General features: G+C 46.0%; 1 protein-coding gene across 2 annotated transcripts in view; it reads right to left on the minus strand.

Moving 5' to 3' along the window:
* Positions 1-13459, minus strand: part of LOC146776143 (transcription initiation factor TFIID subunit 4-like) — a 1156451-nt gene that overhangs the window by 757755 nt on the left and 385237 nt on the right. For both annotated transcript variants that reach the window (XM_085639557.1, XM_085639558.1), the window contains exon 8: positions 7665-7761. In XM_085639557.1, the coding sequence (XP_085495683.1) occupies positions 7665-7761 (97 nt within the window). The remainder of the gene's footprint in view (positions 1-7664; positions 7762-13459) is intronic.

The following is a 13459-nucleotide window of genomic DNA, read 5'->3' on the forward strand; positions in this document are numbered from 1 at the left end:
CTTCGCCGCTGCTGCTGCCCTTGCTTTAGCAACAGCGGCATTTTTCGGAGCCATAGCAGAGCCCTGCTTGATATCGTCGGCGTTGGTATTAGCGCTACCAGGGGGTTGGTGACTGGAGTCCCCACGTAGCTGCTTCCTTGATTCTCATACCGACAACTGCTCACGGCAAAGGAAGCGGATAACGCAGAAGCCAATAAGTGAGCCAAGAGTCCTTAGGTAAGCTCCTGTGCCGACATTAGACTGATCAATCAATGTCTCCTCCTTTTCCAGCACCATCAGGGAGCATAAATACAAATATAGTCACTTAAATAGTCAGTTAGATCAGTAATCGATAGGTACTAGATATTACTTTTCAAAAAGCTGCTCCATAAGTTTCTCATTAACAGAAGTTCGATGCTGAGAACTGCTCCAGCGTCAGACCATGCGCACTACGGTCTCAGACAACCGCCATCTTGCCTCCCGATAGGCAATTCCGTGTAAGACCGGTTTCTGGCACTTCTTTTTAAGTGAATTTCTAAGGTTTTTTAAATGCTAATTACTAATTATAACGTCTGTAAACCTATGGTTTTTTGAGTGAATTTCAAAGGTTTTTTTAAATGTTAATTTCATATTTTAAAATGTATAAAACCTATATTTTTTCAATTTCTTTTTCTAATATTATGGAACTCTATTCTTTTTTTGATTTGAAAAATATGTAATGTGTTATATCTTCAAAAAATAGTATGTATATGGTTTTTTGTTTTTTTTTTGGAGAAAACTGAAGTCCCGTACCGGTAGTGTACCAAGCTCCATCTGCACGCGAATCCTATCCGCCATATTGCTAAACTCGTAAAAGATGCGCATTTCGTATCCGACGGGTTCGTGGCACCGCGTCCCGCGTAACATCATATACGTATGTGGTCGCGCCAGCTGCTACTTTGGTATGCGATGGGTACGCAGTACCAAGCCGCGCCTTAGGTCATGTACGTATAGGGTCACGCCCGCTGCGCGTTGCGTAAGCGACTAGTGCACCCTGCCAGGTCTTGTGTTATGTCATAGACGTATAGTGTCGCGCTGAGAATGCCATTCACTCTTTTTTTTGTCTCAAAACTATATCTAAATAATTTTAAAGTGTATATTAGAACAAGCGATAATCTAAAATATTTTAAACATTTATATATTTCTAACTGTAATAAACTTATATTATGATAAATATATTTTCTCAAAATAGCGTCGGGTGCGGCCCCCTTGCGCGCTCGGTGCGCGATTGCCATGTGACCTTAAAGAAAAGCATTTGATTGGTTCGTAACATTTCCCATTGTAACAGCGCTTGATGAGACTCCTCTTCTGCTTACAGAGCTTTTTTGAAAACTTTTTGCTATGTACACATATCTGACACTACACACAACATGCAACCATCATCTTCATCAATATTCATGCTCTGTAAAGTAGCCTTCCACCTGTGATAGCCATGCATCTAAAAGCTACATACCCAAAGTTTTCCCCACTGCCAGAGGTAACATGGTTGCATACTCTGTCCACAGCATAAGGTAATGTGGTACGGCCCAGGGGCAGTATCATGCATAGATAATGAACACAGGGACACAGATAGATAGTGGAAGTGGGTACGGGCACGTGCGCTCGACTCCTCTTTATTACCAGGGTCACATATCCAGTGACGTTTGTGCTGGATGCGTGTGGGGTGAGTGTAAACCAGCCCTCAGGGAATGGTTGCAGCTAGCATCAACTACAACAGTAATCATTGGATCACACACACAGAGATTCAATAATAAAAGAGGCAATAATTTGTGCTGCAGTAAGGTAGGGACACTAGATGTGAAATAATACACAAAATATTTTGTCGTAAAAGTACCGTAACTTGTGGTATACTGAGATACAGGCAGTAGATCTGAAATAATACACAACAAGATTGTATCATAAAGGGTCCGTCAGCTCTAGTGCACTCAGATAGCCACATCAAAAGCATTCAGCATGTGCACAGCCAGCGATGATGCATGCTGCGGGCGGGCTGTACTAGGAACAATGTCTGTTGCTTACAGGACTGCCTCATCTGCAATACCGACTTGATCTGAATTGTAAACACTGCTGTCTGCAGTGTAGGCCAGAGTGGTCAGCAAGGGCCCACAGCCACGTGGCGTTGACTTGAGCTGCCCAGTTTGTCATACGCGAAGCAAGAAAAACCGTGTGCGGAGCCTGCGATGATGCGTATGCGCAGTGCGGACAGAGCGTACTGGAGCAATGTCTTTTGCCTACAGGACTGCCTCATCTACAATAGCGACTCGATCTGAATTGTGAACACTGCTGTCTGCAGTGTAAATTGAAGGCAGTAGTGAGCACAGTCTTTCATGAATACTTTTTCTCACTTCCTCTTCACAAAATACAACAACATAAATTACACAAAACTCTGCAATAAATAAATTAAAACAATTTGAATTGCGATCTCTGCTGTCTACTGTATACACTGTTATTCAGTGTTCTTTACCACTACCAAGAAGAATTTGGTCATTGTACTAGACCTACAAGTCATCTTTAAAAACTTCTTCAAGCAAGAATACTAAAAGGCTATACTGTATATGTCAATAGACGGTGTAGTTAGTTGCCTACTGGATTCTGTAATCAAACAATCACCACTCGATCTGAATTGTGAGCCCTGCTGACCGCAGTGTAGGCCAGGGGCAGTGGTCATTAACACCTCACAGCCACGTGCCGTTGGATTCGGAAGCACAGAGTTGGTTGCACTTGATCGGAGGGGGTACACACAAATCATCACAAACTTTAACTTCTGACATCCTCAATCACAGAATCAAGACCCCGTTTCACTGTTCCGACCTGCTGTACAACAGTGTACTCCACCGACTGCAGTCATCCAAGCCCAATAATCATGTGCAGCAGTTAGCTACGGAAGCACAGAGTCTGATGCACGTCAACGGAGGGAGTTCATTGAAAAACAAGCAGCAGGTAATATCGGACATCGCCAATTGGGACCTAGAGTTGGTTGCACCTGGTCGAAAGGACTACCTTCATCTCCACTCTCCGATACAGTTCTAACATCATCCATTGTGGGATCAAGACCCCATTTCACTGTTCGGACCTGCTGTACCGTGGTGTACTCCACAGACTGCAGTCAGCCAACCCCAATAATCATGTGCAGCAGTTAGCTACGGAAGCACAGAGTCTGATGCACCTCAACGGAGGGAGTTCTGTGAAAACCAAGCAGCACGTAATATCGTACATTTTGGGATCAAGACACCATTCCACTGTTGGGACCTAGAGTTGCTTGCACCTGGCCGAAGGGAGTACCTTCATCTCCACTCTCAGATGTAGTTCTAACATCGTCCATTGTGGGATCAAGACATCGTTCCGCTGTTGGGACCTAGAGTTGGTTACAGCTGGTCAAAAGGAGTACCTTCAGCTGCACTCTCAGATGCAGTTCTAACATCATCCAATGTGGGATCAAGACACCGTTCCACTGTTTGTACCTGTTGGACTACTGTGTTAGTAGTATACAGAGCACTCCACGCTGCTGGGCCTCAGGCTGGGTGCTGTCTGCCTGCGTCGCGGTAGCCAGCCTTAATCTCAGGAGCCTTCCCAGCTCGCAGACCTCGGCCCAGGAGCTTCCGCCAGCACGTGGTGGGCCCTTTTTCACATACGGTGGTGTCGAAAGTTGAACTGTGGGGCATATGTGCGTCGCAGCGGCCATGACGGTTTCTGGGTACCAGCAGGCTGAGAGCATTATTCCCGCAGCCACCTTCGCACACGGAGTCAGCCTCGTGGCGGTGCAAGCTGCTCGCCATTCCGTAAGAGAACCACACCCAGAGAAACGTGCCTTTTATTCATACCCCCTACGCTAGCCTTGCGTAAGCCGAGCCAGACGACTACGCTAAAGATGGGGGGGGGGGTGGCACGTACGCGCTATGTCCGGCACATCCCCTCAACACTTTGCATTGTATACTTTTATAATCCAGAATCACTTGCCACCTTCGCACATACTTTGCTCCCATCTCTCCCCGCATTCTGCATTGTGTGGCAGAGGTGCTATGTTTGGTTTGTGTACATGGCTAGCCACGGTTACCACAGTACGTAGTGTCATTGTATCTGCTAGGTATGCATGTTGTTTGTCATGTTGTATGTGATTATATAAGGTAGTGCATGTATTTACGAGCAGTGGTTTCTCCCATTTACATATTGCTGTGTTAAAGAGGATACAGAACTTTCTCACAGGTGAAAAGTGGGACCACAATGGCAGTCATTCATTACTATGCAAGAATGTCCAATTGCACGACGCTTCTAACCTTACAGCCCCCAATTTGCGTGCTTTCTTAAAAGCATGCCAACTCCCACAATCAGATCAACATTCACACAGCTTTCTAACAGCAGTTATCTGCTTCTTAATAACATGAACTGCTACACAATGTGAGCTGGCATACCGTATGTCCTTACTGTTACAAACCGGATAACTTCCTCTGGCAATCCCTATTCCCACCCACACAAAGTAACTCCCAAAGTACAACTTGGCCTTCAATACCTACTTTGAAAACAGATTTTATTAAACGGAGCAAACTGAAAGCAGTTTTGTTTCAAACAGAAGTGTCCCTCACTTCTCCAAAAGAAATTTATCGACTGCAGATAGCACGAACTTCAAGTAAAATACACTCCCTTTTAAATACGAACCTCCCATTCCACTTTGTGAATTGTTACACAATTTTCAACACATCTGACATTTAAGGTCTGGCACACTTTAACACGGTCACCTCCGGCCTTCTCACAGGCTTTCAAACTGTTTTTAGTCGAATACCAGACTTCATTCATTCGATCATTTCTGGAATAACAGCAACAGTGCACATAATTCTCGCTCTGTTTGCGCCATCCTACTACTATTTTAGCTTGTTAAAAATGGCTGCGCTCCCTGTGGAAACAAGCATGTCCGACAGAATACGCCTCTACGCAAAGCTACATCAATACCATGAAAAAAAAAAAAAAAAAAAAATCGAACAACTTTTCAGCTGCCTGCCTCTATCTATTATCGGAGCCAGCTACAACATGACATTTATTTACACATATACAATCTGCGTGCAACCATCTTTTTATTGCAAAACATGCCCAATCGACTGGCGAATGGATCTATGCCATGCCAACATCCCAGCAAACGCTCCCGATATCCAGCAGGTAATGGAGTATCTTGAAAACCATGAATTTGATTGTTCGGGCAGTGGAGCAATGGCGGACGCAACGCAAAAAAGTATCCTGGCGGAATGGGATTTCGGAGGCCCGAAAGATCTCCTGCAACGTGCAACCTTTGACAACATCGCAGATTGCCTGCCAATTGAAATTGCCGCTCCAACATTCGAGGAACATTACTGTCCCTTCGAGGACATGAATTGGATCGCTTGGCTTTTCTCACACAATGGCAACAATCGCCTCTTGGAACATTACGCATCTCAAGCCGCTGAAGAACTTCCGGACTGCAATCTCCAAGACTGATAAGAAATTCACTTTATTCTTGGATTGATTTTTTCCAACCTTTTTTTACTTTTCCTATAAAACTTTTTAATACACTTCAATTGAACTATTTTCATATAATAACTTTATAAGTATGCTTAGGCATTTGAACTCTGTTTTCATTATTGGCCCTTACGTCTCCACACTAACCAGGAATGGATGATGTATGGCCTATGCAAATACGCTATTTACTTGCTAAATTAGCCTAAACCCGACATCCATTTTGAAACCATATCTATTCTTTGTACATACGTCTCTCTGCCTGCCTGTTATCCACAAAGCCCTTTCACACAAATTCGCTCATCTTCAACCTCTGCTCACGAGCTGGCGATCAAGATCAAAAAACACGGCATTGTTTAGGAACTGGTTGGCACAGTGTGGTAATCATATCCTACCTTTATTTTCACTCTACAATTTACAGTCATTCATGTCTAATAGGTTTTGTTTATGTCACATGGAACTGTAACTGTAACGTGGAATTGACTGTTGCAGGAGTTTAGGTGTGAATACAGCAGAAGCGGTTGGAGTTTACTCAGCTGGATGCCTTAGCTCTTGCACCAGTGGTTCCATTTATGGCACTTAAATAAAGACACTTTTTATATAACTTGCAGACTCCATCACTTTATCCCACACAGCCACTTTCTTAAACACACCTGATTTCACCATTTGTTTTCTGTGGCATTGCAACATTCTGCATTATATTCTTCACAATCATTTCTTTATTCCTGCTTGCTAAAAACTCCATTTGAGTCTTCAGACCGGTAGGGATGAGTAGTTTGCTTCCCACTCCCGCTATGGTCTAAACCCATACTAATACCACTTGCACAGCTATGCTACAGCGGCCAGTATGCTACAGTGCCCAGAGCACATCAGTTTACAGCAATCAGCTCACGGTTTCATCCCAGAGTGTACCGGCACCTCACCTCAGCACCATCTCACTCTGGGCAAAACAGCACTTTCACACCGGTAGGGGTGAATACATCGCTTCACACTCCCTGTGTAGCATACCCTAACCACCCCACAGACCTCACAGTGCTCCTACCCTCCTCTTTCCTACTCTTTTTGCCCTTTTTTCCCCTTACTCGCTTCAACAGAATCACAAAATGGCTGCCAACACTTCCTAGTTGCAACCGCTCGCAGCCAAAAAGCAGCAAGCTCGTGCTCTTAACGCCTCAGCCAATCAGATGGCAGAATTCCCAAATATCGATATCTGTAAATTTCGATATTTCTCCAAAACTACTGAACAGATTTACAGCAAATAAACAAAAGCGTGCTTTCTCGACCAAGACCCTTCTCACTGCCATATTTGGGGTAATTCCGTTCACCCGTTCGACCTGTAGCCTTGTCAAAAGTTTCCTATGGAAATTAACATGGAGAAAACACGTTTTGGGACCCCCCTTTTTATCTCGGCCCCCCCTTGACGAATCACCCCCAAACTTTCAACATAGGAGCTGATATGAACAAAGAATTAGTTTGGAAATTTTAATTAAGATTCATCAAACGACGCCAAAGTTATAAGCAAAACAAAAAATGCTCTTCCTATGGAAACTTGGTCCTAACTATAACTACTTACTGGCGACCGCCAGTAGGAGATATATATATATATATATATATATATCATCTGCTTAGTTCCGATTTCGCAGTTCTATGATGCGATTACAGCTGTGTGAGATTTGCCTTCTAGCTGAAACCTCTCAGAGCATGCATCTTATACTAAACATTGTGAAGGTCTCTTTCAGAGTCAAAACTCTCCCTGTGCATTGAGCTTATAACATCAAGACAAACCCAGTTCCCAGGACATTATTCTTCTTCCCCAAAAAAACAAAAAGCCAGCATCCTGCATTGCAATGTATGAATGTGTAGGCGTCTGTAGAGCATGAACCTAGCTAAGGGTGAGAGCCTCGAGTTGCGATTCAGTATTGTTTACAATAAGACAATATTCATGGTTGGTGAATCCTACAGTGTTCATGGAATCCATGAGAAATAATTCCACTGAAAGCTGATGCATAAACAATCTAGATTGCAGTACACACATCAAATTATTCAACAAAATTAATTTGTTACACAACTCAATGACAGAGTATGATACTACAGAGTTACATCAAAATGTAATATATAATGAACAAAAAAGATCACAATCAGAATGTATTCTAATATATTAGTACCTTGGGGTCTGCTGCTCTGAGATAAAACTGGCGTTCTACTCTGTGCTGACTGGCACGATGTCGGTGGGTGGCTCAAAGTTTGAGACGAATGACAAATCTGTAATTAAAACAACCTTTAATTACATTGTAAATTAAACATCTCCAATGAGTACATGTTCGTTTTTGTGATGTACGATAGAATTATTTTGATGCTATGTGAAATCTATAACAATATAAAAGGAAACAATTTCCGAAGAAAATACAATGAAGAAAAATGCAAATGAAAGCAGAATGCAAATGATGACTGAAAATCAAAAGTTTAGACATTTAACAAAAAAAACAAAAAAGAAATGCGACAAAATTAACAATGCAAACATTACGCAATATTAAAGAAAAGCTATTAAAAATTGACAATTTTTTTCTAACCCATTTAGGTTAAGGTTAAGTTAGGTTAAGAACAGGATTAGGGTGGTTCTGGTTAGACATTTTTTAAATTACATTAGAATTTAGAATTCATATTGGTTGAGGATTTCTACAGGTATATGGGTATGGCTGGAAACTGCTGTACAGCCAAGCAGTGGACAGCTGGTGCACAAATGTAGGCCATATTATGCATGCCACTATGCTAGCTACTCCAAGAAGCTGTGCATCAAATCTTACAATAATGAAAAGCAGATTACGAACAGTGAGTAGACCGAGGTCTGGAAATAGGCAACAGGCTTAACAGTACCACAGACGAAACAGTAGATAACTCCTAAGGCCAGGTGTTTCTCCTTTTGCCAACTAGTAGGAGATAACAATGTACCCTTTCCGGGGATGACAGGGTGTCGTTGGACGCCGCTCCCACCTCCGACGAGATCGCCCTCGCCATACGCTCGGTCGCTTCCGGCAAGGCCATGGGTCCGAATGGTCTCCCTATCGAGTTGTACAAGTTGCGACCGGATACGCTGGCACCCCACCTCCGGGCTATGTTCCTGGCGGCACACTCGGTGGGCTCCCTCCCGCTGGACCAGCGTCTGGCTACAATCGTGGTCATCCACAAGGAGGGGAGACCTCGGGACCGGGTTACATCCTATCGGCCCATTTTGCTACTGAATGCGGAGCCCAAGATTCTCGCCAAGGTACTGGCCAATCGGCTGGTCGGCGTGGTGGGCGATTTGGTTCATCAGGACCAATCTGGCTTTATTCCCCATCGCAACACAGCCCTTAATCTGCGGCGCTTGCACGGTGTGCTCGCACGTGCCCCGTTCATACGGGAGCCGGCCATTTTGGCGTCCTTAGACGCCACCATGGCGTTTGACACGCTTGAATGGCCATATATCTGGGCGATGCTTGCGAAGTTTGGATTTGGCCCAGGTTTCATCAGTTGGGTCAAATTGCTGTATTCGGGCCCATTGGCGCAGGTGGTGGTGAACGGAAGAGTGTCGGCTCCGTTCGAGCTGGGCCGGGGCACACGGCAGGGCTGCCCCTTATCGCCGCTCCTCTTTGCACTTGCCTTGGAGCCCCTGGCGGAGTGGCTGCGGTGGGAGCCTTCCATCTGTGGTCTCCGCTGGACCCCTGAGTATGAGGACCGCGTATCCCTATACGCTGATGACATCCTCTTGTACCTAGCTTCCCCACGTAAATCACTCATAGTACTGGTTGATGTTTTGCATTCATTCGGTCGTAACTCCGGTCTGGTCATCAACTGGGCTAAATCGTGTGTGTATGTTCTCTCCGGGGAGGCTCCTATCCTCCCGCGGGGCTGTCCGATCCAGGTCGCCCCGCAGGGATTTAGGTACCTGGGTGTCTTCATTACTCTGGACCCGGAGGCTCGGTATGATCGGAACTTGCTTACCCCCCTCCAGCGTCTGAAAGAGGATGTCGCGCGCTGGCGGCGTTTGCCGCTTTCGCCGCTCGGCCGGGCGGCATTGTTTAAAATGATGTCGCTGCCGCATTTCCTGTACGCGTTGCAGAACACTATGGACCTCGTCCCAGCGCGCTACTTCCGCGAAGTGGAGAGTTTGCAGCGCCGCCTGTTCTGGGACGGGAGGCCACGTATTGCCCTGGCTAAGCTGACGCTCCCATGGTATGACGGGGGGATTGCCCTCCCGGATATTAAACGGTATTATTGGGCCTCCCAGCTAGCTGCGATTAATCAGGGCCTATATGGGCCCGCCTTAAACCCGGCGTTTGAAATGGATAGGATGCTACTTCCAGGTGGTGACCATAATCGAGCGCTCTACTCTAGCGCGCCCGACGCTCGTCTAACGGGCCCCACGCGTGTCATGGTGCGAGTGTGGCACGCGGCCAATGCAGCTATGGGGTGGAAGGACCGTTTGACCCGGGCGTCACCACTATACGCGTCTGAGCGGTTGGGCTCCTTGTGGACCTCGAAGGGCTTTGAGAAGTGGGACTTAATAGGCATTAGCAAAGTGGGGGATCTCTGGACGAGGGGAGGATTTAAAACGTTCGAGATGCTGCAGGCGGAATTTCAGTTGCAGGGCAGCGAGTACTTTCGGTATTTGCAGGTCCGGCATGCGCTGGGCTCCGTCTTTCCGGACGTTGCCTCCATCCCGGAGTGTTCCCCCCTGGAGGATAGAGTGCTGGATGGACACGTCCCTGACAGCACGATCTCACTGATCTACAAAAAACTGATCAACGACCGCTCAGACTTGTTGACTGCCCTTCGTGAGGCTTGGGTAGCCGATGGGCTGGAGCTGGACGACGAGGACTGGATCTCCGCGGTGGCCTCCCCGAAAGAGGTGGCCATACCGGCTCGCCTTCGTTTCGTCCAGCTCAAGATACTCCACAGGGTCTACATGACGGGGCCAAAGCTCCTGCGTATGGGCTATGCTGAGGACGGTTTGTGTAAGCGTGGGTGTGGTGCGCTGGGGACTTTTCTGCATATCTTGTGGGAGTGCCCGGAGGTGGAGGGGTTCTGGCGTGGTGTGCATGAGGTGCTGCGAGTGGTCACGCATGTGGCGCTGTTGCCCGAAGTGAGGAGATGCCTGTTGAATGTGTGGGAGCCTACCGATTACTCGGTGCCGCAGACGTGGTGGGTGACTCTGGGGTATATGGTTGCCAAGCGTGATATTGCCCAACTGTGGGGATCCCAGAGGCCCCCGACTGTCTCGGCCTGGAAGGAACATATGGATTGGTGCATGTTTCGGGAAAAGGTGGTGTATGTGGCGAGAGGTAAGCCTGCGACATGGGTGAAAGTATGGGGCCCCTGGAACGCCTACCGAGGGGGAATCTGTGCTCCACCGTTATTGCCCGATCCGTCGCCGGCCCCGTCCCCTTAGCCAACTCATCCCCCCGGTACCTGGGCATTAGGTGTACCCAGCCCTAGTTCTGATCTCTCCCCCCTCTTGAGATTCCTATGGATGGCTAGGATCCCCCCTCTAGGGGAGCACGTGTTGCTATTTCCGATTGAGGATTGCCTTGTGGGTTTGTTTGTATTTGTTGTTCTTTAAGTTTAAAATGGAACCGTATAGTGGGGTCTGGATAGTGTGGCTCGCAACGATGTTACCTCCTGTGCATGCTCGGCCGCAGCACCATGTGTTTTATAAATGTATATCGTATGCTCCTTTCATTGCTTGCGGCCGGCCGGAAGGTTGTAGGCCCATACTTGTATATTTTTGAGTCTTGTAATAAACGGTTTCAAAAAAAAAAAAAAAAAAAACAATGTAAACTATAGAAAGAAACACAACACCAGACAGAAGATAATATTTTGAGAAGCACTGCACAAAAGAGGCCTGATTTTGCTTTGGTCAAAGAAGCACCAATTGCCTCTGGGCAAAGAACTTGGCAGTTTGTGATTTATGCAAGATACTAACAATGTTACAATTGTCCTTTTGGCAGTATTAAAGTAGTTTTGGCAGTAATCGGAACCAGGTGGCAAAAAGACAAGCTGGGGCTTGGAATGAAAAGTTCCTGTTGAGATGGGATTTAATAGTCCTCCTAATGCCCTATATTGAAGCAGAACTTCATCAGAGGAAGCATTCGGACTGGGAGAAGAAAAATATCCTTTTAGGTGTGTATGACAGACAGCACTTTAGGAAGAAAAAGGACAAGTATCAAGAACCAGCTTCTTATGACACAAAAGAATGCAAAGCTTGTATAAAGAGGGACCCGAAAAATCAACCAAAGTCCTAGCAGGCTTAACAGCTATCAGGAAAGTGCTATTTCTGTTCTTTTAAGTGAAAGGCTAGACTTAAGCAGGCACTGGTTCAAGAAATTTGTGTAGGAGTCTTGGAAGAGAAAATGTCTAAGTGAAGGATACTTAAGGTACAAAGACTGTCCAAATAACTTCTAGAGCTTTCTTTATATCTGAAAACATTTTCAGGTAAATGTTTAGAAATACAAATTCACGGTTACAGTACGAGGATGGAAACCGTGATTCAGGGCACAGTGAGATAACCTGGATATTGGAAAGTAGCGAAAAAAATCCTCATCACAGCGATACCCTTCACAACAATAAGGGCCATAGATAGAACATAACTATTGTCCACCCCTAATCATTTAACTTTTCACCTTTTTTGATTACTCACAATGTTAAAAAGACGAGAAGACTGAGTAAAGCCCATTAAGCAGTTAAACACAGATCTGCCTCATGCACATTTACTGAGAGAACCTCTTTTAGGGATTCAAACACAAGACTGCAGGTTAAATACAGATTTTTGCAGAAGATACACAATTTACTGTGCAATCTTACTGCAGAAAGAAAAGCGTATCCCCCCCCCCCCCCCCCTCCCCCCCCGCTCAATAAAAAGTACTCCATTTGGTTGGCTTCTCCTATCACCCACGACAAGAAAACCCCCAAGTTAACAGAGAATCATCAAGTGCCAGTTGCGGGGTGGTCTTTGACATCAGCTTCGGCTCAGAGTGAGGTTTTTTGCAGCTATTTGCCTGCGCGGGGGGGATTTTGATACAGAGTGCAGCTTTTCAGTGCATCAGTACTGAGCAGGTGGCTCAGCATGGTAAGCTTTGGTGGCTTGGATGAGGCTTTCATGGGCGCTGACACAACCTCTTGAGTCTGAGGCATACTGACAGTAGGTGCTGGCCCTAAATGTTTATGACGCTTACAGTTTGGTTCCAGGCTCAATGTTTGACTGCAGTAAAAACGGTGCTCTGGTTCAGCCATTGGGCATTTAGGGTCTTAAGACTAACCTTGAGGCAGAGTGTGCATGCATAGCATGAACTTTGTCTTCAGCTTTGAGGCCGACGTCTGCTGCTATGCTGGCTTAAGGAACTTGATCTCCTCAATATCTGACCCATCGGAGAACACTCCTTCTGGACATTCTTGAGTATGGCCTACTGTAATGCCAAAAAGTCTTGCCTCTTCTTCCTGGGTGCCCAGCATATCTTTGGCTCCAAAAGTGCCAAGAGTCTCTGGCAACACTTCACACTACATCTTGTGGTGTGCCCCCATTCTCTCCCTCTGATATCGGAGAGTCTTTTTACAATGGAAGGGGAGGCAGGCTTTACAGGATGTCTCGACATGCTATGGGGAGAAGCACAGGGTGCAGACCGCGTGGTCCTCAGTGCAGGGGTGTTTCTCATTACACCTAGAACAGAAATGGAATGTAGTACAATCCATTGCTTCGTCATACAAGCATCCTCAAGTGTACTTTGGTAGACTCCGGAGAAGATAGCAGATTGAGGCAGCGAGGCATTCCAGGTATTGAACGTCCGTTCCATCCAAAGTCCCATCAGTGTGAAATCAAACTTTCCTGGATGCAGAAGCTGTTTTCAGTGTAGGGCTGGAATAGGGAGCTGCTAGACCCGAAACAAATGACAAAATAAGAAAGCTGGTGTGTATAAATGTGTCGACT

This window comes from Triturus cristatus, chromosome 12 (assembly GCF_964204655.1).
Source record: "Triturus cristatus chromosome 12, aTriCri1.1, whole genome shotgun sequence".
Classification (NCBI taxonomy): Eukaryota; Metazoa; Chordata; class Amphibia; order Caudata; family Salamandridae; genus Triturus; species Triturus cristatus.